This window comes from Bos indicus x Bos taurus, chromosome 2, assembly GCF_003369695.1.
Source record: "Bos indicus x Bos taurus breed Angus x Brahman F1 hybrid chromosome 2, Bos_hybrid_MaternalHap_v2.0, whole genome shotgun sequence".
Taxonomy (NCBI): Eukaryota; Metazoa; Chordata; class Mammalia; order Artiodactyla; family Bovidae; genus Bos; species Bos indicus x Bos taurus.
In genome coordinates, this window is record NC_040077.1 from 96,468,136 (window position 1) to 96,493,011 (window position 24,876).

Genomic DNA, 24,876 nt, shown 5'->3' on the forward strand with positions numbered 1-24,876 from the left:
AACAGTTTTTGAAACTGTGCCCCCTTGTGGAGGTCAATCTTTATGACTTCACATAAAGAACTAAACATTTTCCTCCTTCCTTGTTACCGAGGTAAAAAGTGTTTCTTCTATTTGTGTTGGTTTATGTATTCAACTAAAATTTTTTTCCTTGAACCTCTGTCTTTCATAGATTCCCTTACTTCACTTCTAGAACCTTGAAGAATACTCTTGTAGCGGAGTTTTCTAGTCCATTGAATCATATTTTCTTAAGTTATTATAAATATTTGCAGTAATTTGGGTAGCTGGATGGAGTTATCATAATTTTGGTTTTTATTAAAAAATTTTTTTATTATTTTATATGGTAAATTCTTATTTACCCACATATTTGCTCTTCCTGTTGCTTTTCTTTCTTTTTTTTAATTGGAGTACAGTTTTAAAATGTTATGTTAGTTCCTGCTGTACAATGAAGTGAATCAGTTATATGTAGACATATATCCCCTCCCTCTTAAACCTCCCTCCCAACCTCTTCGGTTTTAAAATATATAACAGAGCTAACAAAGTTACTTCACTTTTAAAAAAAGGTCTTGTTTGGTAGTCTTTACTTGAAGATGGTTCCCTATTATTAGATTAACTATTAAGCCAAGGGTTTAATAGTTCTGGTAAGTAGATAGGTTAGTTATCATCTAATAAGTTTTCTTCTTTTTTTTTTTTTTCTTCCTAGGGGACCTCCGAGCCTGTACATACTGTAGAAAAATAGCCTTAAGTTATGCTCATTCCACAGACAGTAATTCCATTGGTGAAGACTTGAATGCTCTTTCAGACTCTGCTTCCTCTGTGTCTGTACTTGATCCAAATGAACCCCGTACACCTGTGGGGAGTAGAAAAGCCAGCCGCAACATATTTTTAGAGGATGATTTTGCCTGGCAAAGGTACAGTCACTTATGTATCTGCAGTGCTATTCCACTAAGTTATGGGGACTAAGAATAAAATATTTGAGCTCAGGATTTCTACCCCAGAGTACTTCTGTTTTGTATATGTGATGTGAAGAGTTCTATAAGTCACTCATTCAGCCAGTTTTATTGTTTTATTGCCACCTGTTACACTTAATAACTAGGGCTTCCCTGTGGCTCAACGGCAAAGAATATATCTGCTTGCAATGCAGGAGATGCAGGAGATGTGGGCTTGATCCTTGGGTTGGGAAAATCCCCTTTAAGAGCAAATGGCAACCCACTCCAGTATTCTTGCCTGGGAAATTCCATGGACAGAGGAGCCTGGTGGGCTACAGCCCAGGGGGTTGCAAAGATTCTGGGCTTCCAAGGTGGTGTGGTGATAAAAGAATCCACCTGTAATGCAGAAGATCCAAGAGACGAAAGTTTGACCCCTGGATCGGGAAGATTCTCGGGAGTAGGAAGTGGCAACCCACCCCAGTATTCTTGCCTGGAAAATTTCATGGACAGAGGAGCCTGGTGGGCTGTAGTTCATAGGGTCTCAAAGAGTCACACGTGACTGAGCATGCATGCATGTGCACACACATACACACTCACTTAATAAACTTCCTCTATTGATCTTTTGGTATTGTTATCCCGAAGACAAAATTTATCCTATTTCTACCTCAACTGAAAGAAGAAAATAATGACCCATAAGCTCATTATTGCAGAAAACAACCTGCTTTTAAATGTTATAGCACTCTATTGAAATTGGATTTGCCTGTAACTCTCAAATCATCTCAGTATATTCCTATTTTCTTTCTAGTTTAATTCATCCAGACTCCTCAAACACTGCTCTTTCAACAAGACTTGTATCTGTTCAAGAGGATGCTGGGAAATCTCCTGCTCGAAATAGGTGAACTGCCAAATGAAAACACTGTGTTCTGTGCCTGTTACGTCTATTTTTTCTTTTTTACAGTATTGAGAAGAACAAACATAAAATGGACAGGATTGATTTTTGTACATTTTCTTAGCTCTAAAAGCCGAATTAAACTTTTGTTTCCTTTTAGCTAGTCAGCTGTCACTTGCATTCTCACAGTGGCCCTTTTCTACTCTTTTCTGCTGTCTTCAACCCTACTTTCTTCTGACTTATTAGCAGATGACTTCACTTTCAGCTACAGAGCAAAAAGGGGAGATGACAGAAGGGGACGACACCAACTCTTAGCATCAGTTACCAACAATTACATTTGGAGCTCATTCTTTCCTCTTCACCTTGCTTCTCCATTTGTATTCTGCTTGTCATCCCTTATTCTTTTGTATTCAGTTTAGTTCAGTCGCTCAGTCGTGTCCGACTCTTTGCGACCCCATGAACTGCAGCATGCCGGGCCTCCCTGTCCATCACCAACTCCCGGAGTCCACCCAAACCCGTGTCCATCAAGTCGGTGATGCCATCCAACCATCTCATCCTCTGTCGTCCCCTTCTCCTCCTGCTCTCAATCTTTCCCAGCATCAGGGTCTTTTCCAATGAGTCAGCTCTTCGCATCAGGTGGCCCAAGTATTGGAGTTTCAACTTCAACATCAGTCCTTCCAATGAACACCCAGGACTGATCTCCTTTAAGATGGACTGGTTGGATCTCCTTGCAGTCCAAGGGACTCTCAAGGGTCTTCTCCAACACCACAGTTCAGAAGCATCAGTTCTTTGGCGCTCAGCTTTCTTCATAGTCCAACTCTCACATCCATACATGACTACTGGAAAAACCATAGCCTTGACTAGACGGACCTATATTGACAAAGTAATGTCTCTGCTTTTTAATATGCTTTCAAGGTTGGTCATAACTTTTCTTCCAAGGAGTAAGCGTCTTTTAATTTCATGGCTGCAATAACCATCTGCAGTGATTTTGGAGCCCAGAAAAATAAAGTCACCCACTGTTTCCCCATCTATTTGTCATGAAATAATGGGACCGGATGCCATGATCTTAGTTTTCTGAATGTTGAGCTTTAAGACAACTTTTTCATTCTCCTCTTTCACTTTCATCAAGAGGCTCTTTAGTTGTTCTTCACTTTCTGTTTTTCTGGAACTCTCTTGCTTTTTCCATGATCCAGAGGATGTTGGCAATTTGATCTCTGGTTCCTCTGCCTTTTCTCAATCTAGCTTGAACATCTGGAAGTTCACGGTTCATGTAATGCTAAAGCCTGGCTTGGAGAATTTTAAGCATTACTTTACTAGCATGTGAGATGAGTGCAATTATGCGGTAGTTTGAACATTCTTTGGCATTTCCTTTCTTTGGGATTGGAATGAAAACTGACCTTTTCCAGTCCTGTGGCCACTGCTGAGTTTTCCAAATGTGCTGGCATATTGAGTGCAGCACTTTCACAGCATCATCTTTCAGGATTTGAAATAGCTCAACTGGAAATCCATCACCTCCCCTAGCTTTGTTCGTAGTGATGTTTCCTAAGGCCAACTTCATATTCCAGGATGTCTGGCTCTAGGTGAGTGATCACACCATCGTCGTTATCTTGGTCGTGAAGATCTTTTTTGTACAGTTCTTCTGTATACTCTTGCCACCTCTTAATATCTTCTGCTTCTGTTAGGTCCCTACTATTTCTGTCCTTTATTGAGCCCCTCTTTGCATGAAATGTTCCCTTGGTATCTCTAATTTTCTTGAAGAGATCTCTAGTCTTTCCCATTCTGTTGTTTTCCTCTATTTCTTTGAATGGATCACTGAGGAAGGCTTTCTTATCTCTCTTTGCTATTCTTTGGAACTCTGCATTCAGATGCTTATATCTTTCCTTTTCTCCTTTGCTTTTCGCTTCTCTTCTTTTCACAGCTATTTGTAAGGCCTCCCCAGACAGCCATTTTGCTTTTTTGCATTTCTTTTCCATGGGGATGGTCTTGATCCCTGTCTCCTGTACAATGTCATGAACCTCCGTCCATAGTTCATCAGGCACTCTATCAGATCTAGTCCCTTAAATCTATTTCTCACTTCCACTGTATAATCATAAGGGATTTGATTTAGGTCATACCTGAATGGTCTAGTGGTTTTCCCCACTTTTTTCAGTTTCAGTCTGAATTTGGCAATAAGGAGTTCATAATCTGAGCCACAGTTACCTTCCAGTCTTGTTTTTGCTGACTGTATAGAGCTTCTCCATCTTTGGCTGAAAGAATATAATTAATCTGATTTTGGTGTTGACCATCTGGTGATGTCCAGGTGTAGACAATGGCAAAACTCTTATTAGCCTTTGCGCTGCTTCATTCCGTACACCAAGGCCAAATTTTCCTGTTACTCCAGGTGTTTGTTGACTTCCTACTTTTGCATTCCAGTCCCCGATAATGAAAAGGACATCTTTTTTGGGTGTTAGTTCTACGAGGTCTTGTAGGTCTTCATAGAACCGTTCAACTTGTGCTTCTTCAGTGTTACTGGTCGGGGCGTAGAGTTGGATTATCGTGATATTGAATCGTTTGCCTTGGAAACGAACAGAGATCATTCTTATTAGTCACACTATTAATGTTCCTTATATTCCACTTCTCTCTGCTGACTCCTTACTATCTGCATTTAAACAAACTCAGGTCTTACCTATTAAAAAGAAACAAACCCCCTTCCTTTGTGTTTTGCCTACAGTTTTCTATATTCTCAATATATTTTCTTAGCCAAATTCCTTGAAATAGTTGCTTATAATTGTTCTGTAACTGCTCATTTCCTTTTCAACCTGCTAGAATTTTACTAACATCCACACCTCCCCCTGAAAACACTTTCAGTTATTACGAAGTTAATTGGTGAGTAAGTTGTTATAAACCCAAAAGAATAGGCATCTGACTCACCATGGTTTATCATACATTCAGTTTATTCTTTCAGCAAGTGCTTAATAAGTGCCTGCAAATTAGGTATTTGTAGTACAGCAGTAAATACAGTTATTAATGTCCTGTCCCTCGTGAGGTGCACCTCATTTGCTAATGTGATTCTAGTTGTCTTTCTAGTAAGAATGAGTTTGCATCGCTTCATCCAAATCAGAGTGCCTACTCTGTACAGGGTACTGTCCTCAGTTAGCTTTATACACTTCATTAATGTCTGGGAGCTTAAGTTTATGAGGTACCTGGGCTGGGGTAAGGTTGAAGTCTGTAAATATGGAATAATGCAGGAACAGGTTTATGTTGGGAGGGGGCAATGGCACCCCACTCCAGTACTCTTGCCTGGAGAATCCCATGGACGGAGGAGCCTGGTTGGCTACAGTCCATGGGGTCGCGAAGGGTCAGACAGGACTGAGCGACTTCACTTTCACTTTTGACTTTCATGCACTGGAGAAGGAAATAGCAACCCACTCCAGTATTCTTGCCTGGAGAATCCCAGGGATGGAGGAGCATGGTGGGCTGCTGTCTCTGGGGGGGTCACACAGAGTTGGACACGACTGACGACTGACGCGACTTAGCAGCAGCAGCAGCAGTGAATCAAAAGTTTAAAGCACACAAAAGCGTAAGGAATAGGGGAGGAGGATGGAATTTTAAAGAGTGTGCTCAGTGAAGACCTCACAGAGAGGGTGATGTCTGAGCAAAGACTTGAGGATGTGGGGGAGTAAACCATGCGGACATTTTATAGAGCAGTTTACCAAGCAGAGAGGGAACAGCTAAGTTCCCCAGAGGAAACATGCCTGGCAGGGAGTAACTGGGAGCCCTGTGTACCAGGAGTAAAACCTGTTTCTGTTCATTGTAAGGATTTGGCATTTAATCAGTGAGTGGGAAGCTGTTGTAGAGCTTCATTTTTTATTTATTTTGAGAAAATTTTATACTTGCAAAAGAGTTGCAAGAAATAGAGTGGAATAAGTTTTCATACATTCTTCATTAAGATTCACTAATTTACATTTTGCCCATTTACTTTTTTTTTTTTTTTTCTGGACTGTTTGAGAGTAAGTTGCAGATATCATCATCTTTTACTTAAAAAAAAGCTTATAAACTTCATTTTGTGGAGCAATGTAGGTTCACAGCAGAATTGATTGGAACTTGCAGAGAGTTCCCATATAGCCCCTCCCCATAATGTCTCTCGTTATAAACAAACATCCCACACTAGAGTGATATGTTGTTAAAGTTGATGAACCTACAATGACCTCAGTTTTACTCAAGTCTGTAGTTTGTTTTTGGTGTTGTATATTCTATGGGTTTGAACAAATACGTAATGAAATATATTCACCACTAAAGTAGAGATCAGAATAGTTTTAGTGTTTTAAAAAATCCTCTGTGCTCTACTTACTGATCCCTTACTCCCCACAACCCATGGCAGCCACACACCTTTTTATTGTCTTCATCGTTTTGCCTTTTCCAGAATGTTACATAGTTGGAATCATACAGTATATAGCCTTTCCAGATTGATTTCTTTCACTTGGCAATATGCATTTTAGTTTCTTCCGTGGTTTTTCTTGGCTTGATAGCTCATTTCTTTTTAGCATTGGAGAATAGTCCATTGTTTGGAACTATAGCAGTTTATTTATCCACTCACCTACTGAAGGACATCTTGGTTGTGTCCATGTTTTGGCAACGATGAATAAGGTTTCTATAAACATGTATATGCAAGTTTTAGTGGGGATATATTTTTCATTCATTTGGATAAATACTAAGGAGTGTGATTACTGGATCCTACAGTTAAGAGTATGTTTAGTCTTGTAAGAAACTGCTTTCCACAGTAGCTGTACCAACAATGAATGGGAGTTGTGTTGTTCCCTATCCTTGCCAGTAGTTGATGTCATCTGTATTCTGGATTTCAACCATTCTGATAGGTGTATAATGCTGACTCATTGTTTTAATGTGGGATTCCCTTATGACATGTGATGCTGAACATGTTTTCATATGCTCCCATCCTTGCTGTCTGTATACTTTCTTTGGTGAGGTGTCTGTCTAGGTCTTTGCCCTGCTTTTTAACTGAGTTGTTTTCTTATTGTTGAGTTTTTGGAGTTCTTTGTATGTTTTGGATAACTGCCCTTTGTCAAAGAAATTTTTTGCAGTTGTTTTTTTCCCAGTCTGTGGCTTGTCTTCTAATTCTTGATGTTGTCTTTTGCAGAGCATAAAAGACATATTTATGCTCATCATTTTTAATTTTAATGAAGTTAGCCTATCAGTTTTTTCATGGATGATGCTTTGGTATTGTATCTAAAAAGTCATCTCAGTACCCAAGGCCATCTGGATTTTCTCCCATGTTATTTTCCAGGAGTTGGCTTTGCATTTTACATTTAGATCTGTGATTCATTTTGAGTTAATTTTTTATAATGGTCTAGGTCTAGAAAGTCTGTGTCTAGGTTAATATTTTTTTGCATGTGGAGGTCCAGTTGTTCTAGCACCATTTCTTGAAAAGACTATTTTTGTTCCATTAAACTGCCTTTGCTCCTTCATCAGAGATTAGTGACTGTGTCATGTGGATCTGTTTCTGGGCTCTGTATTTTGTTCCACTGATGGTGTTTGTCTGTCTTTCACTAATACCACATTGTCTTTGTTACTGTAGCTTTATGGTAAGTCTTTAAGTTGGATGTGTCACTCCTCTGTTCCTTCCATATTACGCTGGCTATTTTGGGCCTTTTGCCTCAACACATAAACCTTAGAATCAGTTTTTCATTATCCACAGAACAGCTTGCTAGCATTTTGACTGAGATTGATTGAATCCATAGATCAGGTTGAGAAGTACTAATATCATGACAATATTGAGTTTTCTTATCCATGAACAATGACTTTTTCTCCATATACTTAGTTCCTTGATATCTTTCATCAAAGTTTTGTAGTTTTCTTCTTTCAGATCTTGTACATATTTAGATTTATACTTGAGTATTTCGTTTTGGGGAATGCTGATGTAAATGGTAATGTGTTTTAATTTTTAATTTCATTTGTTCATTGCTGGTATAGGAAAGTGACTGACTTTTGTATATTAATATTGCATCTTGCAACCTTGTTATAATTTTGGGAGTCTTTTGGTTGATCTTTTCAGGTTTTTACATAGATGGTCATCTGTGAGGAGAGAAAGTTTTAATTCTTTTTTCCCATTCTGTATTCCTTTATTATATTTTCTTATTGCATTAGCTTATGCTCCCAGTATGATTCTGAAAATAAATGTTAAGAGAGGACATTCTTGCTTGTTCCTGCCTGAGCAGTTGAAAAGACAGAGTTGCCATTTATTGATATGGAGAAGACAAGGAGGAAAAGTTTAGTTTTAGACATGTTGAATTTGATACACCTCTAGACATCCAACTGAGATATCAAATAGTTGGATGTATAAATCTAGAGTTCAGGACAGGGATTCAAGTCAGAGACATAAACTTGCATGGTGTTATCATGTGAATCATATTTAAAACTATGAACCTGTCTGAGAACATCAAGAGAGTAAGTGTGGAAAGTGAGGAAGTAAGGACCAAGGACCAAGATTGGGGAATTGAAGGGGAACCAGAAAAGGAGACTGGGAAGGAGAGATGAGTGATAAGGTCAGAGGAAGCCCGGAGAGTAGGTTGTCTTAGTAGCCAAGAGAAGAAAGTATTTCACAGAAGAGGGAGTTATCCTGCTGCTCTGTCAAATGAGGAGTGAAAACTTGACTGTGAACAATAAATATTGGTATAGGCAGTTTCAGTGGGTTGTTCAGGATTCTAGAGAGAGTGAAAGAAGAATTGGAGATGAGTTTTGTTGTACTGAAGCAGGGGAATGCAGCAGAGGAATGCAAAGTCAAGATAGTGTTTTAAAAGATGGGACAAATTACAGTATTCCTTTTGGTATGTGTAGGAATGCAGAGATAGCTACATTTGGACTGATGCTTTATATTCATCAGTTCAAAAAGAAAACACCCTAATTTTCATCATTTTAAGGAGTGTTTGTACCTATTTCGTTTGGGATATTACTGCTATATGCACTACAAATATAATTTTTTCTTACAGTCCTCTCATAATGACTTCCTTTTAAACTTAACTTGAAATAATTACAGGCTAACATAGAAGTTGGAAATAATAGTGCAGAGAATTCCTGGATACTCTTCTTCCAGCTTTCCCAGTAATAGTGTCAAACATAACCATCATAACTACTTTTAAAAGTGCCCCTAACATTGGCAAGTAAGCATTTATTTAAAAATGAACTTTCACTGTAATTCTCTCTGTCGATGAAAAATTTACAACTGTGTTTTCACTTTCTGTTTTCAATTTCCAGATCAGCCAGCATTACTAATCTGTCACTGGATCGATCTGCGTCTCCAATGGTACCATCATACGAGACGTCTGTCAGTCCCCAGGCTAACCGAACGTATGTTCGGACAGAGACCACTGAGGATGAACGCAAAATTCTTCTGGTACCAGTCCAATATCTTTGAGCCGTTGCAAGTTTTGAGCATGAAGAATATTTCGTCTCATTGATTTTTTTTTTTAAAGGCAAATGAAATTGAAATAGCCAGTTAGCATATTAATTAGAGGAACTAATTTGCTTAAGTTTTTATTAGGCTCACCTGAAATTGGTCAAGCAGCCCATGCTTATATGCTGCATTAATATTTTCTTGACCACTATGAAGATCAGAATTCAGGTACCTCTGTAATTCTAGAGCTTAACTTTGAGTTATATCCCAGATTGCTGCTTAAACTTTGGGATATGTTTCTCATACATGTGGAATACTTTTTAGACATTTAATATTATATGTTTAAGTAGGTGGTAATCAGTTTATTGAATTTATCTCTGTAAACTACTGTGTTCAATCATAAGAGTGACTCAAAGAAATGGAAGATATGGTTTCACTCCTCGGGTTTATAATTCAGAAAGTAAAAATGAGGTCAGTGAGCAGGTCCGTGATAGTAAAAGAAGTAATACTTTAGTAGTAAAAAAAATAGAGCGCTAGTAGTGGAGAAGTCGGGAAAGGTTTTAAACTGAAAGGCTTGCACTGGATCTTGAAGGATTGAATGGATTTGGGTGGGCAGTGAAGGAAGAAAATCTTATTTAAAGTGTGGGGAAAGGTATAGAGGTGAGAATAAGCCTGGCATTTTCCATGGACTGAATTAGAGTTTATGATTTGGGAGAGGTTTGGAGGGATGTTAAGTTTGATTCTGTGGGCAATGAGAATGGAAAGTTATTTGGGGCTACTTGGTGGAAGGTGGTGAATTCAGTCTTTGTCAGTTTTAGATTAGAACCTGTAGATGCTGAGCAGTGTTGAAGTGTTCTTGAGCAGGGAGTAATTCCCTGATGAAAGTTGGGTATAGGTGAAAATCTGATGAAGTGAAACCTACAGAAATAGTTACTTTAGAGTAACGTGATTATTCCCTTCTTATTCGTTCTGTCTCCAAAGAGGAATGTGAAATTTTCTTTTCAGATAATCAGGAGACTGATAATATATTGAAAAAAATTACTTGGGATAGTTTTTCCCCAAGAGAAAAAGTTGTTTGGAATTAGATGAGCTGAGTACAAATTGTTCTCCATGCATGTGTCATTTCTATTAAATCATGTAAGTTAGCTCTGACAAAGAAATCTGAATTGAGTTTCCTTTCATGAGTATAAAAATCACAGGAAGAAATCTGAAAGTGTATAGTATCTTTCTCAGGAGTAATTGCTTGCTTATAATGTGATTTCAGGACAGTGTTCAGTTAAAAGACCTATGGAAGAAAATCTGCCATCACAGCAGTGGAATGGAGTTTCAGGATCACCGCTACTGGCTGAGAACACACCCCAACTGCATTGTAGGAAAGGAGTTAGTCAACTGGTTAATCCGAAATGGACACATTGCTACAAGGTAATGGGTCTTAAGAAAAATTTATGAATTTATTTTTAATGACATGTCATAAAGGAAACAGCTTGCTTTGTGAGTAGGATGCTGTTTGATTTCTGCATTTGGTGTTTGGGGTGTTAGTTACTCAACCCTCCTCCCTTCTGTGTTGTAATCAGTAGATGCAAGGAGCCAAATGGGGGTCACAGTTTACCTTATTTATTAAAAGCAGAAATGTGCAGTAGTTCCCAAAACTCAGTTCTGCAGTTAAGCAGGATTGGGGAATATAGCTAGAACCTAAGGCCGCAGTCGGAGAAGGCAATGGCACCCCACTCCAGTACTCTTGCCTGGAAAATCCCATGGACGGAGGAGCCTGGTGGGCTGCCGTCCATGGGGTCACTAAGAGTCGGACACAACTGAGCGACTTCACTTTCACTTTTCACTTTTCACTTTCATGCATTGGAGAAGGAAATGGCAACCCACTCCAGTATTCTTGCCTGGAGAATCCCAGGGATGGCAGGGCCTGGTGGGCTGCCATCTATGGGGTCGCACAGAGTCGGACACGACTGAAGCAACTTAGCAGCAGCAGCAGCAAGGCCACAGTGGATTCTCCTGTTTCTGCTCCCTAATGTGGACTTTCAACCTGTCTTCAGAACTGGGTCCATTAGCCACACCTAGAGTGTGCTATCTGGCCTCACAAATCATTTGTGTGAAAGCACCAGACAGGTCCTGTTGCCTTTCAGGGTGGCGTGTCGCTTGGCTTTTCTGCTTGTTTAGAGTAGCTACTCCTCCTCCCATAGGAAGAAACAAGTATGTGGAAGAGAAGAAATAGCTGTAAACAGTGAAGCTCTGGCTTCCAGTTTGGATTGTATCTTTTTTTAACTTTATGCCCTCTGTGAAGTTATTCAGTCTGTTTGAGACTTGACTTCTCAGCTCCAATGAGAAAAATATGAAAATATGATCCTGTGAAGAAGCTGTGAAAATGAAATAATATGGACTAAATTTTTTGATAAATTATAAAATGCCATATAAATCCAATGTGTTAGTGTCTATTTCATGTATATATATGTGTGTGTGTGTGTATACATTTTATACCTACATCTATAATATTTGGTATTATCTTCTCAAAGACTGTAAGCTCCTTGAGGACAGGAGCCATACTGTTCTCAACAGTCTTTTTTATCCTCCTCTACTAAGTACAGGGGTATGCTTGCACAATTGCACTCATCTCATGAGAAGGCAATGGCAACCCACTCCAGTACTCTTGCCTGGAAAATCCCATGGACAGAGGAGCCTGGTAGGCTACAGTCCATGGGGTCGCTAGGAGTCAGACATGACTGAGCGACTTCACTTTCACTTTCATGCATTGGAGAAAGAAATGGCAATCCACTCCAGTATTCTTGCCTGGAGAATCCCAGGGACGGGGAAGCCTGGTGGGCTGCCGTCTATGAGGTCGTACAGAGTCGGACACGATTGAAGCGACTTAGCAGCAGCAGCAGCACATGCTAGCAAAGTAATGCTCAAAATTCTCCAAGCCAGGCTTCAACAGTACATGAACTGTTCAAGCTGGATTTAGAAAAGGCAGAGGAACCAGAGATCAAATTGCCAATATCCGTTGAATCATCGAAAAAGCAAGAGAGTTCCAGAAAAACATCTACTTCTGCTTTGTTTACTACACCAAAGCTTTTGACTGTGTAGGTCACAACAAACTGTGGAAAATTCTTAGAGATGGGAATACCAGACCACCTGACCTGCCTCCTGAGAATTCTGTATGCAGGTCAAGAAGCCACAGTTAGAACTGGATGTGGAACAACAGAGTAGTTCCAAATCAGGAAATGAGTATGTCAAGGCTGTATATTGTCACCGTATTTAACTTGTATGCAGAGTGCATTGTGAGAAATGCCGGGCTGGATGAAGCACAAGCTAGAATCAAGATTGCTGGGAGAAATATCAATAACTTCAGATATGCAGATGGCACCACCCTTATGGCATAAAGCAGAGAGGAGCTAAAGAGCCTCTTGAAGAAGGTGTAAGAGAGTGAAAAAGCTGGCTTAGAACTCAACATTGAAAAAGCTAAGATCAGTGGATGTGAGAGTTGAATTACAAAGAAAGCTGAGCACCAAAGAATTGATGGTTTTAAACTGTGGTGTTGGAGAAGACTCTTGAGAGTCCCTTGGACAGCAAGGGGATCCATCCAGTCCATCCTAAAGGAAATCAGTCCTGAATTTTCATTGGAAAGACTGATGCTGAAGCTGAAACTCCAGTACTTTGGCTACCTGATGTGAAGAACTGACTCATTGAAAAAGACCTTGATTCTGGGAAAGATTGAAGGCGGCAGCAGAAGGGGATAACAGAAGATGAGATGGTTGGATGGCATCACTGACTCTATGGACATGAATAGAGTAATCTCTGGGAGTTGGTGATTGACAGGGAAGCCTGGCATGCTGCAGTCCATGGGGTTGCGAAGACTTGGATATGACTGAGTGACTGAACTGAACTAATGATGCTTGCCTTGAGTACTTGTTGATGTTTGTGTAATTGAAATTAGGTCTTGTTGGGACTGCCTTCTCTGTAGGTTCTTCTTTACTATGGTACTTGAGAAAATCTTTTAAGTAAGCTTCAAATCTCTCTTGTTTTATCCCTCACCTATCCAAGGACTGTTTGAAGTTCCAACTCTGATTAGAATAGAACATAAATTCAGTTGGTGTCTCATCTTGTAAAATTATTCTCTTAAAAGTTTTTGTTTTCTCTGGTCTTGATTCAGGGCACAGGCTATAGCAATTGGACAGGCAATGGTGGATGGACGTTGGCTGGATTGTGTCAGTCACCACGACCAGCTCTTCAGGGATGAGTATGCGCTGTACAGGCCGCTGCAGGTAGTGTTCAGTGGTACGGCTAACGAGAATACAGAGAGCTTCGTTACCAAGTCTTCCTCGTCATTGGGAATAAAAAGTCGTTGAGTTACCCAGTGATACACTTTTCTAGTATGTTGTCCCTGCCATTTGAGGAAAGCTCTAACATTTTTACGTGGTTGGTAGTTGTGATGAAAAACCCTTTGAAATCCCAAACTTTTCAGTTTGTGCAGCTTTTCTTAAGCTTGACTTTGTAGTGTCATTTACCCTTAGTGGTTTTTAATTTTATTATGTCTGTTTTTTTTAGGATTAAGAGGAAGTATATGTAATAAAATCACTAAGAAATTTAATGTTACTGTTGCAATAGATTTTGACTCCATAGCAGTATTAAATTGTATAACTGATAAAATGGTGAATATTCTTTTTCTTTTCTGTTTCTTTAGTTTGGTTAGGAACATGGAAATCACGTACTTAGAAGTTTTAAAAAACTTCAACATAAACTTTTTGTTTATATTAATTTGATAAAATAATATCCAGTAACACCTTTGTGAACTAAAGTTGGAAAATCATTGGGTAGAAAAGATGGATGATCCCAAAGACTGGTGGTGTTATGTCTGAAAATCTAACAGTTTTCCAAGTTGTGTCCTAGAATTGGCACAGGGTTATGATAAATTCTAAGCCATCTTCACTCTCAGGAATAAAAGAAATGAAACACTATAAAATCTGTATAATATGTTTGGTCATAATATGCTGCCTTTTAGCCTGCTGATTCGTCAATATTATAGTTGTAAGAGTGGAATTGCCAGTTATAATGCTGGCTTACAACTTAAAGTTCCTACTTATTTGCTTATTTAATATATTCAGTGGTTAGCCTTATACAAATATTAGGCTAGAATTTATTTGTAGTGTGACAGCCTCAACATTGTTGCCATTGTGGGTCAATTGCTTGGATTCTGTCTTGACTTTTTCAGAGTACAGAATTTTCCGAGACCCCTTCTCCGGACAGTGACTCGGTGAACTCTGTGGAAGGACACTCTGAGCCATCCTGGTTTAAAGACATCAAGTTTGATGACAGTGACACTGAGCAGATAGCTGAAGAAGGTGACGATAATTTGACTAGTGAGTTTCACTTTCTGACGTTTTAGTTTTTATGAATCATTAATGTGTATGTATGATAGAGTATTTTTTTTATTTAGTTGGAACAATCCTACTATTAAGTTTTATGGCTTCAACTAAACGTAAAGAACATCTGATAGCAATCATTGTCCTAGATACAGTATTTTCTTAAGAAACCAATTCATTAAATCACTGGTGTTTTCAGATTTCGCTGTAGTCTTTAGTTTGCAGCAGCTTAAAAATAACTCCGAGCTAATAATATTGCAGTAGACAACTTTCTCACCTCTTCGCTATGATATCAGGCCTTCTCTCTGCAGAACCTCCAATATATTTATTTAAAAAATTCACTTTATATTTAACTGGTTCAAATTTTATTAAGTCTACACAGAAGTATCAATACACGAAAATACTGTATCCATTTTGGTATTGCACATTGGGCTTGTATATTAAAAAAAAAAAAACATTTTTCTCCTTTCCTCCAATACCCTGATGAAACCCGTTTTTACTCCCCTCCTCTCCCTGTATTTCTTTCCCCTCCCCAACACTAAAAGACTCTGCCAGTCCTAGCAAGCGCACATCAGTCAGCAGTTTCCAGTCCACAGTGGACAGTGACTCAGCCGCTTCCATCAGCCTGAACGTGGAGCTGGACAACGTGAACTTCCATATCAAGAAGCCCTCCAAGTACCCACATGTGCCCCCTCACCCTGCTGACCAAAAAGGTAGGAGGGAGTCACCACCTGGAATCTGAGTACAGGCTGGAGAGTTGGGCCGTGGATCTCATCCGGCCTGTCCTCCTTGCTTCCTCTGTCCCCGTGGCTGAGGGGATTTGCTGTGGGTTTTGGTCCACCCTTTCTCATTTTTCCCACACCTCTTCTCCACATGTTTTTTTTCTTTTTGGTTGGTTCCAGTTCCTTTCATTTCTTATTTCCTCCCTTAGTATCACCACACCCAGCTTAAAGCTTTAGTCATTAAAGGGAACAGCATCTGACTGCTTTTCCCTTAGCATAATGTGCAACTGCCAAGGTGGCATTTCTTTGCATTATAACATGGATGTTCTGCTCTATTCATTTCTCTTTTTTCATTTAATATTTTAAAGCCTCTTTACTTATGCTGTGACCCAGTAGCATAGTGTTTCACTAAACCTTTCCAGGTGCTTGAACTAGACTGGCGAAGAACATCACACATTCCAAAGCATCTTTATTGCTTAAAATGCTTGTTGTGTACATGCTGTATTTGTAAAAAAGTTTTCTTCTCTAATACAAAAAAAAAAAATCATTCTTTTAGCTGTTCTATTTGAGGTTTTAGTCTACTGACTCAAAAGTCTTAATTCAAAGGACATTTGGTATAAAAGGAAAAATAAGGTTAAGTCATTAGTAAAATTGACCATAGCAGTATGCAGAAAAGAAATGCTTTTTAAAAAAAAAAAAAAAAAAAAGATGATGAGGCTTACTTTGTTGGATATAATTAAAAGCCAGTTTAGGTTTAAGAAAAGGAGAGACCTGACTAGCACTGAACATGAGTATGATACACATCTTTATCAGAATCCTCAAAGCAGAAATTGGAAAAATGGTGGTGAACATTGGGTGAGTAGGAAAGTGAAGCAGACTGGGCACTTGGGTGAGAATTAACTGTAGATGGTGGTCATGTGGAGGATTTGGATTTTTGTCGTATGAATGACAGATGTGGTTCAGAGGTGGCATGATCTATCTTGATAGAGGTATCTGTTCCTGGATGTAGTTGGTGGCAATTTCATTGTGCTGCAAGTAGAGTTATAGAATACATTTTTGACTTGATGATTTCATCTCTTGGAAAGTTAAGGAGCTTTTGAAATCATGAAGAAAGTGAACTGACATCATGAAATTCATAATAGCAAAAAGTGAGCTGCTGAGCGCAGTTAAACATTTGCTTTAGGAAACCCAACTTCATAATCTTAGGAGAAGAATGAAATAGAAGGCCCCGTTGACGTTTTGACAGTGCACCCTCAAATCGCATCTCTAAGGAAAATGAAAGGGGAAGCACCGACAGTTGGAAAAACTGTCACAACTCCACTGGCAATTTTCTGACCTCAACCTTTAAAAAAATTTTTTTTTCTACAAAAATTGTGAGAGTTAGCCTTCATATGAGGATCAGTCTGAAAAGAGGAGTCAGTGCTTTCAAAAAAGTGGCAGGTGAGCAGAAGTCTAGACTATACTGAAGACTGCAGGGAATGTCAAGGATATCTTGGAAAAGATTTTTAAAATTGTGATGCAAAGAAAGAAAAGTTAGGTCAGTTATTTGGGGAAGTTGATATAATATTAACTGAAGCTTTTTTTTTTTTAAAACTTCTGTCAAGATAAGAAAGAACACTCACTGCTAAGAAGAAGTGAAATCCAAGATAATGAGGAGATGGAGAGTGCCTGGTTGTTGTTGTTATTTTTCCCCCCTTCTAGTTTTATTGAGATATAATAGACAAAAAGCAGTATATAATTTTAAGATGTACAGTATGGCTTAAACGGTAAAGTGTCTGCCTGCAATGTGGGCAACCCGAGCTCAATCCCTGGCTCGGGAAGATCCCCTGAAGAAGGAAATGGCAACACACTCTAGTACTCTTGCCTGGAAAATTCCATGGACAGAGGAGCCTTGTAGGCAACAGTCCATGGGGTCGCAAAGAGTCAGACACGACTGAGTAACTTCAGTTCTTCATCACAGTCTAAGTTTAGTGAACATCGATCATCTTACATAGATACAAGATTAAAGAAATAGAAAAAAATTTTTTCTTTATGGTGAGAACTCGTAGAATTTACTGTTAAAAATTTTCACATATGATATATACTTGTGTTGATTATTGTGTTATACATTACGTCCCTGGTATTGAAAGTTTGTACCTCTTCACTGCCTTCATCCAGTTCCCCTTCCCCCACGCCCTCCCTCTAGTAACCACCAATCTTATCTCTTTTTCTGAGTTTGTTTTTGAAGTATAATTGATCAACAGTGATTCCGTCTTTCTATACATTTTGAAATGATTGCCAGTTCAGTACAATATGTCACCATATAAAGATACTACAGTTATTGAATATATTCCCCACATGATACATTTCATACCCATGACTTAGTTATTTTGCAACTGTAAGTTTGTACCCTTTCATCTCCCTCACCTATTTCTTCCCTTCTTCCACTCTCCTCCTCTCTGGCAACCACTTGTTTGGTCTCTGTATCTATAACTCTATTTCTGTTTTGTTTATTCATTTGTTTTGTTTTTAGACTCCACATATAAGGGAAATCATACAGTATTTGTATTTCTCTGACTTATTACACCTAGCATAATACTCTCTAGGTGAACCTATGTTTTCACAAATAGCAAGATTGCATTCCTTTTTCATGGCTGAGTAACATTCCAGATTGAACCCAGGTGTCCTGCATTGCAGGTGGATTCTTTACTGTCTGAGCCACCAGGGAAGCCCATATATGTGTATACACACACGTACCAGAATAATTACCTTCTTTCTTAGTATTGATTTCAGAGAGCCTGTAATTTGAGGACTTTTACCCCTTAGTAAATGTTTCTGGCTTTCACACTTCTCTCTCGTTAGCTTTTAGCATAATAACAAGAATTTTTTTTTCTATTTTGTGAAGTTGAGACATAATAAATTGTTTTTTTCTACATTGTAATTAAGAGAAACACTGGTTACCAGAAAATAAAGTCATCAGAATGATCTAATTCAGAAAATGAAGAATAGTAGATTTCTCCTGCGTCTGGTGTTCATTTCTCTTAAATACAAATGAGAATGGGTGATTCTTATCTTTCCATTAAAAATAATGGTTACTAAAATTGTTAAATCTTTTCTTAGGGATCATTCTCTAGCTTTTAACACAGAGGAAATACAAATTTTTAACATTTGTTTAAGTATCTATGCTTAAAAAGATGCTCATGTTTTTTTGTATTACATAAGCTAACTCATTTTCAGAAACTTGTAAAACTGAGTCAGTGTGATCTTCTGGTTTGATTAATTTCTCACTATTTGTTATGGAGAGTTATGCAGTTAAAATATATTTTATTATGTGTTGGAAGCAGGATTCTGAACTGTTCTTAGAAAGTTAGCAGGTAGTACCTATAAAAGAAAATGAAAAGCATGACTTCCTCAAACCCCTAGACCTAACTCCACATTTTATAGGGAAACATGGGGATATAAGAGCAAGTTAAACAGCACCGTGAGGAGACAATCCATCTAATCCAGAATGTGACATTTGGCCTGAATTCTTTCAAAATTCACTATCAGGAGAAAGAAAAAGGTAGAAGGTCTACTTTAGATTAAGAGAAAATGAAGAGAATGTAATGTATGAACCTTAATGGATCCAGGTTTGAGGGGAAAAAATTTATTAAAGCATTTTGGAAACAGATAAACCTGAATATGGACTAATATGATGATATTAAGAAATTGTCAGTTTTCTTAAGTGTGTAAATATTATGGTTCTAGAGAAGAATGCTCTTATTTTTTAAGAGATGCATGCTGAAGTATTAGTGGTAAAATGTCATGATACGTGTAACTTCAAATGGTCTGGGAAAAAAGTGCACAGAGAAATCAGATATGGCAAGTCATTAACAATTGTTCAGTCTCGGTGGAGGATATATAGGGTTTCCTGTATGTTTAAAGTTTTTTCATAATAAAATGGGGAAAATCCATTGCTTCTGAAATTTTATATATATATATGTACATATATATCCTTTAGACTGAAGAGTAAAGCTTCTAAAGCCTCTGTATATTAGTTGGATAAACAGGCATTGGCATTATTAATTTCTGTGAGGGAGGTGTAGAAATAAAGTATAATACCTGTTTTCACTGGTCCACGTACTTGATTATATTGTATTTGGCATGGCACACTTGAACTTGCTAAATTTTTTTCTCTCTGCTTTTTTGTTTTGAAGGATGAGTGTATTGGCTTTTGAAGCCTTTTTGTTTATAAATGAGATCTACTTGAAAAGAATTTTGTGGATCACCTTTACCTTAAAAGACTTAAAATGCATTGTGGTTAAATTTGCATGGTAGAAAGAACCTCATTTGAGCTGTGCTTGGTCACAGACCTAGAGGAAAGGTCATGAGAAAGTAAAGAATAAGTTTCACTTATAATATTTAATATTCTAAAAGTTTTGAAAGAACACATTCAGAGTGTGTTCAGAAGTTATCTTTTAGCAACTATTTGGAAGTGTTCGGTTAGAATTTTTGAAACATTAAAACTCAAATTAAAAACTAATATAATCCTGATAAGTTATATCTTAATTCTCTTCCATTATCATTTTTGTATTAATTTGTTTTATAGCTTATATTTTGAAATTCAAAAAACCCCACCTTATGTTTTCTTTATGCAGTGTGTTCTTTATCTGAACTCATTATTTGTTACATAATATGTCTATGGATGAGAAAAAGAGTGTAACTTTTTAGGCTTGTCATGCAAATCTGTGACAGACCTCAGTTTTCATAAAGCAGTTCAGATTTGATAAGGGAAAAATGGTCTGTTAAAAAGATTATCTGTCATTGCTGTCTCATGGCTCTGTTGAGTTATTAAGTATATCAAGTTTAGTATGAAGTGTGCAGAATAAGTTATAAATCGATATTTTAGCCTAAAGTTTCCGTGACTTGGCTGTGATGGGTTTAGTGTGAGTAATACTTTGTGTGTGGGTGTGTTTTCTGTATAATTATGCTAGCCTGTTACAGTCATGGGCCTGTCCTTTCCTTCCTCCTCTCTCTGTTCTCTCCCTGGCATGCAGAGTATTTGATTTCTGACAATGGAGGACAACAGCTATCAATAAGTGACGCCTTCATCAAAGGTAATTTTATCAAAAGCTATACATGGGATGACGTTTCTTGTTCATGGAGATATACTGTGGGCCCAGGATACTGATTGGCACTGAGTGAGTACTGACAATGCATTATATTGTTTTAGTACCATAGGAACACAGTTTTTCAATATGGGTAGTAGCCTTGAAACTGCTGAGAACCAAAAATATAAACTTGGACTTAGTTTGAGAGGTCTCTGATCTGAAAAATAATTGTTTAAAAGTCTTTACCTAGATTTTGAATTTTATTCATTTAAAGGCTTTTCTATATCACGAATATGCTTTTTTGTATCACGAATATAGTATTAAGTATTGATAGACATATCATCAAGTGATTGTCAAGCTTATCAAAAAGCCACAGGCAGATCACATCTAATTGAGGATGCTGCTTGCTCTCTGGATTTGGACAACAAGTGGACTGAAGGAAATAAAGAACTAATTCTGCCTATCATTTCCATGGGGACGAAAGGAAGTACAGAAGAATACGAACTTTTCCTAACCCCATCCCTACTTAGCTTGCTGTGGAGTGAAGACACACTTATTTGGTCCATAACACGCTACAGCTTAGGCCTCAGATAATGGGAGGGTTTCACATAAAAGAGGGCGAGCTGGTACAAGGGCAGCTGCTGACAGATAGTGTCACAACTTAGTGTTTCTAAATTCACCTTCAAGCGTCTGGTTCAACCAGATGTTTATAGACCAAGGGTTTTACATAATTGAAATGTGCTGTTCTTGTACCTCACTTGTCATGGACACTGCCTTTATCTGGAGGCTGCTGGACTGTTTAGTTGAAGGTTTTTTGTCATTTGTTCAGTTTAAGAGGCAAAAGACTAGAGAATTTTTACCTCTTTTCTTTCCATTTATTCAATCACAGTTTCAAAAGTTATTTAGTGAGCATCTTTTTTGCAAAGCATTTAGTATTACCTATTTTTTTTTGTTTTGATCATTTACAAAATTTTATATAAATTACTATTTACCATGTTTTGATTTCTTCACAGTTAATTTTTTGGTCTGACTTGTAAAAGTTTTGTCAATTAAGAAGAAAGCCTTTTTTGTTCTAGTGTTGAAAAAGAAACACTGAAAGGATTGTATGAGTAGACTTTCTAGACTGTCATATCCTGGTTCAGACGAATCAAAGCTGAGCTTGTCTCAGCACCCACACTATCACAAGTTCTCCTTGCATTCTGATATCTGTTGAATGCAGTGTTCAGTTTGTGATTTTATAGGGAAAATTAACCACCTCTCTTTTTTAATATCCCCAAATAAATAGACTGTAAACAAATCTCATTTCATTTGCTTTTCAAAAGCCGTATTTATAGTTACTTTTTTGAGAGCCCTGGTTGCTTATGTAAATTTACTCTTAACACTTCTGTCTCTGATTTTGGCTGTTGAGAATGTTGACGATCTAACTCAGACTTAATTTTTTTTATCTATGAATTTAAACATGTCCTTGCTTTTTTTACATCAATAATTTGAATTGGCTAACTTAAAAATTTTAAAAAGACAAGTTGGTGATTTCTGAATCTCTGAGTAGATGGTATAAAACTTGACCATGAATATAATTTCTTATTTTACACTTAGAATCCTTATTTAACCGTCGAGTTGAGGAAAAATCCAAAGAACTGCCTTTCACACCTTTGGGCTGGCATCATAACAACCTGGAGCTGCTGAGGGAGGAGAATGGAGAGAAACAAGCTATGGAGAGGTTGCTGTAAGGCAGTGAGCTTATTCATTTTAATTCGCCATTTTTCTAACCTTAAGTGACTTGATAGGCATTTGTATAGTTCTTCCTTATAAAGTCAAACATGCTAACATTACTTAGGAAATGAAGCCTGTTCTGGTGAAACTTCTAATAAAGCAGAGCGTCCTAGTTGTGCTTGTCTATCCCCGTTGTTTTTTATGTGTTAAAATTTAATTGAATTAAATAGGGCATTTATTTTTTTTATCAAACCCATAGACTTTTTGTTTTATTTATTTTTCAATTTTTTAATTGGAGGATAATTGCTTTACAGTGTTGTGTTAGTTTCTGCTGTACAACATCATGAGTGAGCTACAAGTATGCATATATCTCTTCCCTCTTGAACCTCCCTTAAATGGGTTATCTTAATTGAAGATATTCACAGATTTTCTTTATATGCAAAAGCATTAAGGTGCAGATATGCTGAAAGAATAAAATGACCAAGAAGATCTTACCTGTAAGCCATTAAGTCGTGTGCTGATTTCTTTGTAGACTGTGTTGCATCTTCAGAGCTGTTGTCTCTGGCAGTATTAACTGTGCAAATGTCTCTCCTGTAACATTTTTGTAGTTCAGCTAATCATAACCACATGATGGCGCTGCTCCAACAGTTGCTCCATAGTGAGTCATTGTCAACGTCTTGGAGGGACATCATCGTATCCCTGGTCTGCCAGGTTGTTCAGACAGTCCGACCTGACGTCAAGAACCGGGATGATGACATGGATATCCGCCAGTTTGTCCACATCAAAAAAGTGAGCTCTGCCAATGTTTTCCTCCTGTTCGGCATTCATGAGATGGGCCCACTAGTAATTTGTCTCTTAATGGTAATCTGAAAGGGTCGTTACCAGGAAGGATGCTCGGTGAGGAGAGGGAAGTTTTTCTGTCCTATTTGGTAGCAGTGCACTTAAAGGTCATAAAAGCCACTCTTAGGAAGTGAGAGATGAGTGGGGGTGGGGCTAAGTTGGGCTTGCAATGAGTAGGAAACCCGAACTTTCCTACTTCCTCTTCTTGATGTGTCATCTATAAGAAGGCCTCTTTTCACACACGGCTGTTACTGTTCTGAGGAAAAGCAGTGGCTAATTGTTTTATTTAGAGAGTAGTCATGGCTGTTACTGTTCTGAGGAAAAGCAGTGGGTAATTGTTTTATTTAGAGAGTAGTGGAGTTTTGCCTATAATTTTTGCCTATGGTGTTTAATAGTGGTTTTAATTGACATCTGGCATTAATTTGTTTGGTCAAATGGGTATTTTAGAGTACCAAATAGTATGTTAGAGAGTTCATGATTGTAGGAAGGTGCCATTAATTATTGGTTGAAGGGAAGAAATGCATCCTAGAACTTTTTGTTCTTATTTGGTTACATAATAGTGAAAATAAAAAGTGGAAATAAATACTTATAAAATTCATTTGACTGCATTCTAAAGATGTATATTGAATTGTATTGTTTTCTTAGATCCCAGGTGGAAAGAAATTTGATTCTGTGGTTGTCAATGGATTTGTTTGCACCAAGAATATTGCACATAAAAAGGTAATGTGATTCAGTTCAACATTGAAGTTCAGCAAACTATGACTGTGTGCCAAGCCAACAAGCTGAGGGTGCCCTCACCATGGAGGAAAAGGAGATTGGACAGGGAGGAGTGACTAGCAGTAAAATTTGGGGGTTCAGGGAGAGTCTCCCAGAGCTGATGATGACAGGGACTTGGACAGTGAGAACTCATCAGACAGAAGAAGGCTTCCCAGTCAACAGGCTGAGAGGATGCTGGTGTCATTTCTCTCTTGACCCTACCACATCTCAGGGATAAAAGATTTTCTAACAGACCAGAATTCTTCCAGAGGCCTACCATTTTAAAACTGTTCTTCCTCATAGGGCTGAACACAGAATTATGACTGGAATTCTGTATCTTTCTCTGTACCTTCAGCTGTGAGGCCTCTTTCTAGCACCAGCACAGAGAGAAGGGTAAATAACCCCTTGTACTAAGGAAAGTCTGAGATCCTAAGGAGCCAGATAGGAACTGGCAGGAAATGAGGCTGGAGGAAGCAGATGAGGGCTTTGTCTCTCACTTTATTCTGAAGGCTGCTGGTTAGCAAATGTAATGTGTATCAGGACCTTTTTAAAAATGTAGATTCCTAAGCTCAAACCTTAGAAATTCTCATTTAGTAGTTTTAGGGGAGTGAGAATGGGGGGGGTGGGTAGAGGAAGGATGGGACTACTTTTTAATTAAATGAAATTTTATTTTAATGAAGTGTAGTTAATTAATAGTGTTGTGTTTCTGGTATACAGCAAAGTGATTCAGTTATAGGTATATGCATATATACATATTCTTTTTCACATTTTCCATTAAGTTTATTATGAGATATTGAATATAGTTCCCTCTGCAATACGTAGGATCTTGTTGTTTATCTGTTTTATACACAGTGGCTGCCATTTCCAAACTCCTAATTTATCTCTGCCCCCCACACCGCACTTTCCTCTGTGGTAACTAACCATAAGTTTGTTTTCTGTGCCTGTGAATCTGTTTCTGTTTTAAAGAAGCTCATTTTTATCATATTTTAGATCCCACATATAAGTGAAATCAAGATACTTGTCTTTGACTTGCTTAGTATGATAATCGCCATCCTTATTGCTATAAATGTCATGATTTCATTCTTTTTTATGGCGGAGTAGTATTCCGTATTCCTGTTGGCACCCCACTCCAGTACTCTTGCCTGGAAAATCCCATGGATGGAGGAGCCTGGTAGGCTGCAGTCCATGGGGTTTCGAAGAGTTGG

At 38.0% G+C, this 24,876-nt stretch overlaps 1 protein-coding gene across 9 annotated transcripts in view; it reads left to right on the forward strand.

The window, feature by feature from the left end:
• Nucleotides 1-24,876, forward strand: part of PIKFYVE (phosphoinositide kinase, FYVE-type zinc finger containing) — an 80,946-nt gene that overhangs the window by 14,171 nt on the left and 41,899 nt on the right. For 7 of the 9 annotated variants that reach the window (XM_027565929.1, XM_027565886.1, XM_027565923.1 and 4 more), the window contains 11 exons: nucleotides 701-908; nucleotides 1,732-1,821; nucleotides 9,064-9,202; nucleotides 10,467-10,624; nucleotides 13,362-13,473; nucleotides 14,421-14,568; nucleotides 15,117-15,284; nucleotides 20,309-20,368; nucleotides 21,959-22,088; nucleotides 22,684-22,864; nucleotides 23,561-23,635. In XM_027565929.1, the coding sequence (XP_027421730.1) occupies nucleotides 701-908; nucleotides 1,732-1,821; nucleotides 9,064-9,202; nucleotides 10,467-10,624; nucleotides 13,362-13,473; nucleotides 14,421-14,568; nucleotides 15,117-15,284; nucleotides 20,309-20,368; nucleotides 21,959-22,088; nucleotides 22,684-22,864; nucleotides 23,561-23,635 (1,469 nt within the window). Of the gene's footprint in view, nucleotides 1-700; nucleotides 909-1,731; nucleotides 1,822-9,063; nucleotides 9,203-10,466; nucleotides 10,625-13,361; nucleotides 13,474-14,420; nucleotides 14,569-15,116; nucleotides 15,285-16,897; nucleotides 17,131-20,308; nucleotides 20,369-21,958; nucleotides 22,089-22,683; nucleotides 22,865-23,560; nucleotides 23,636-24,876 lie in introns of those variants that run through there. The other 2 variants (XM_027565925.1, XM_027565932.1) reach the window with 2 other exon arrangements.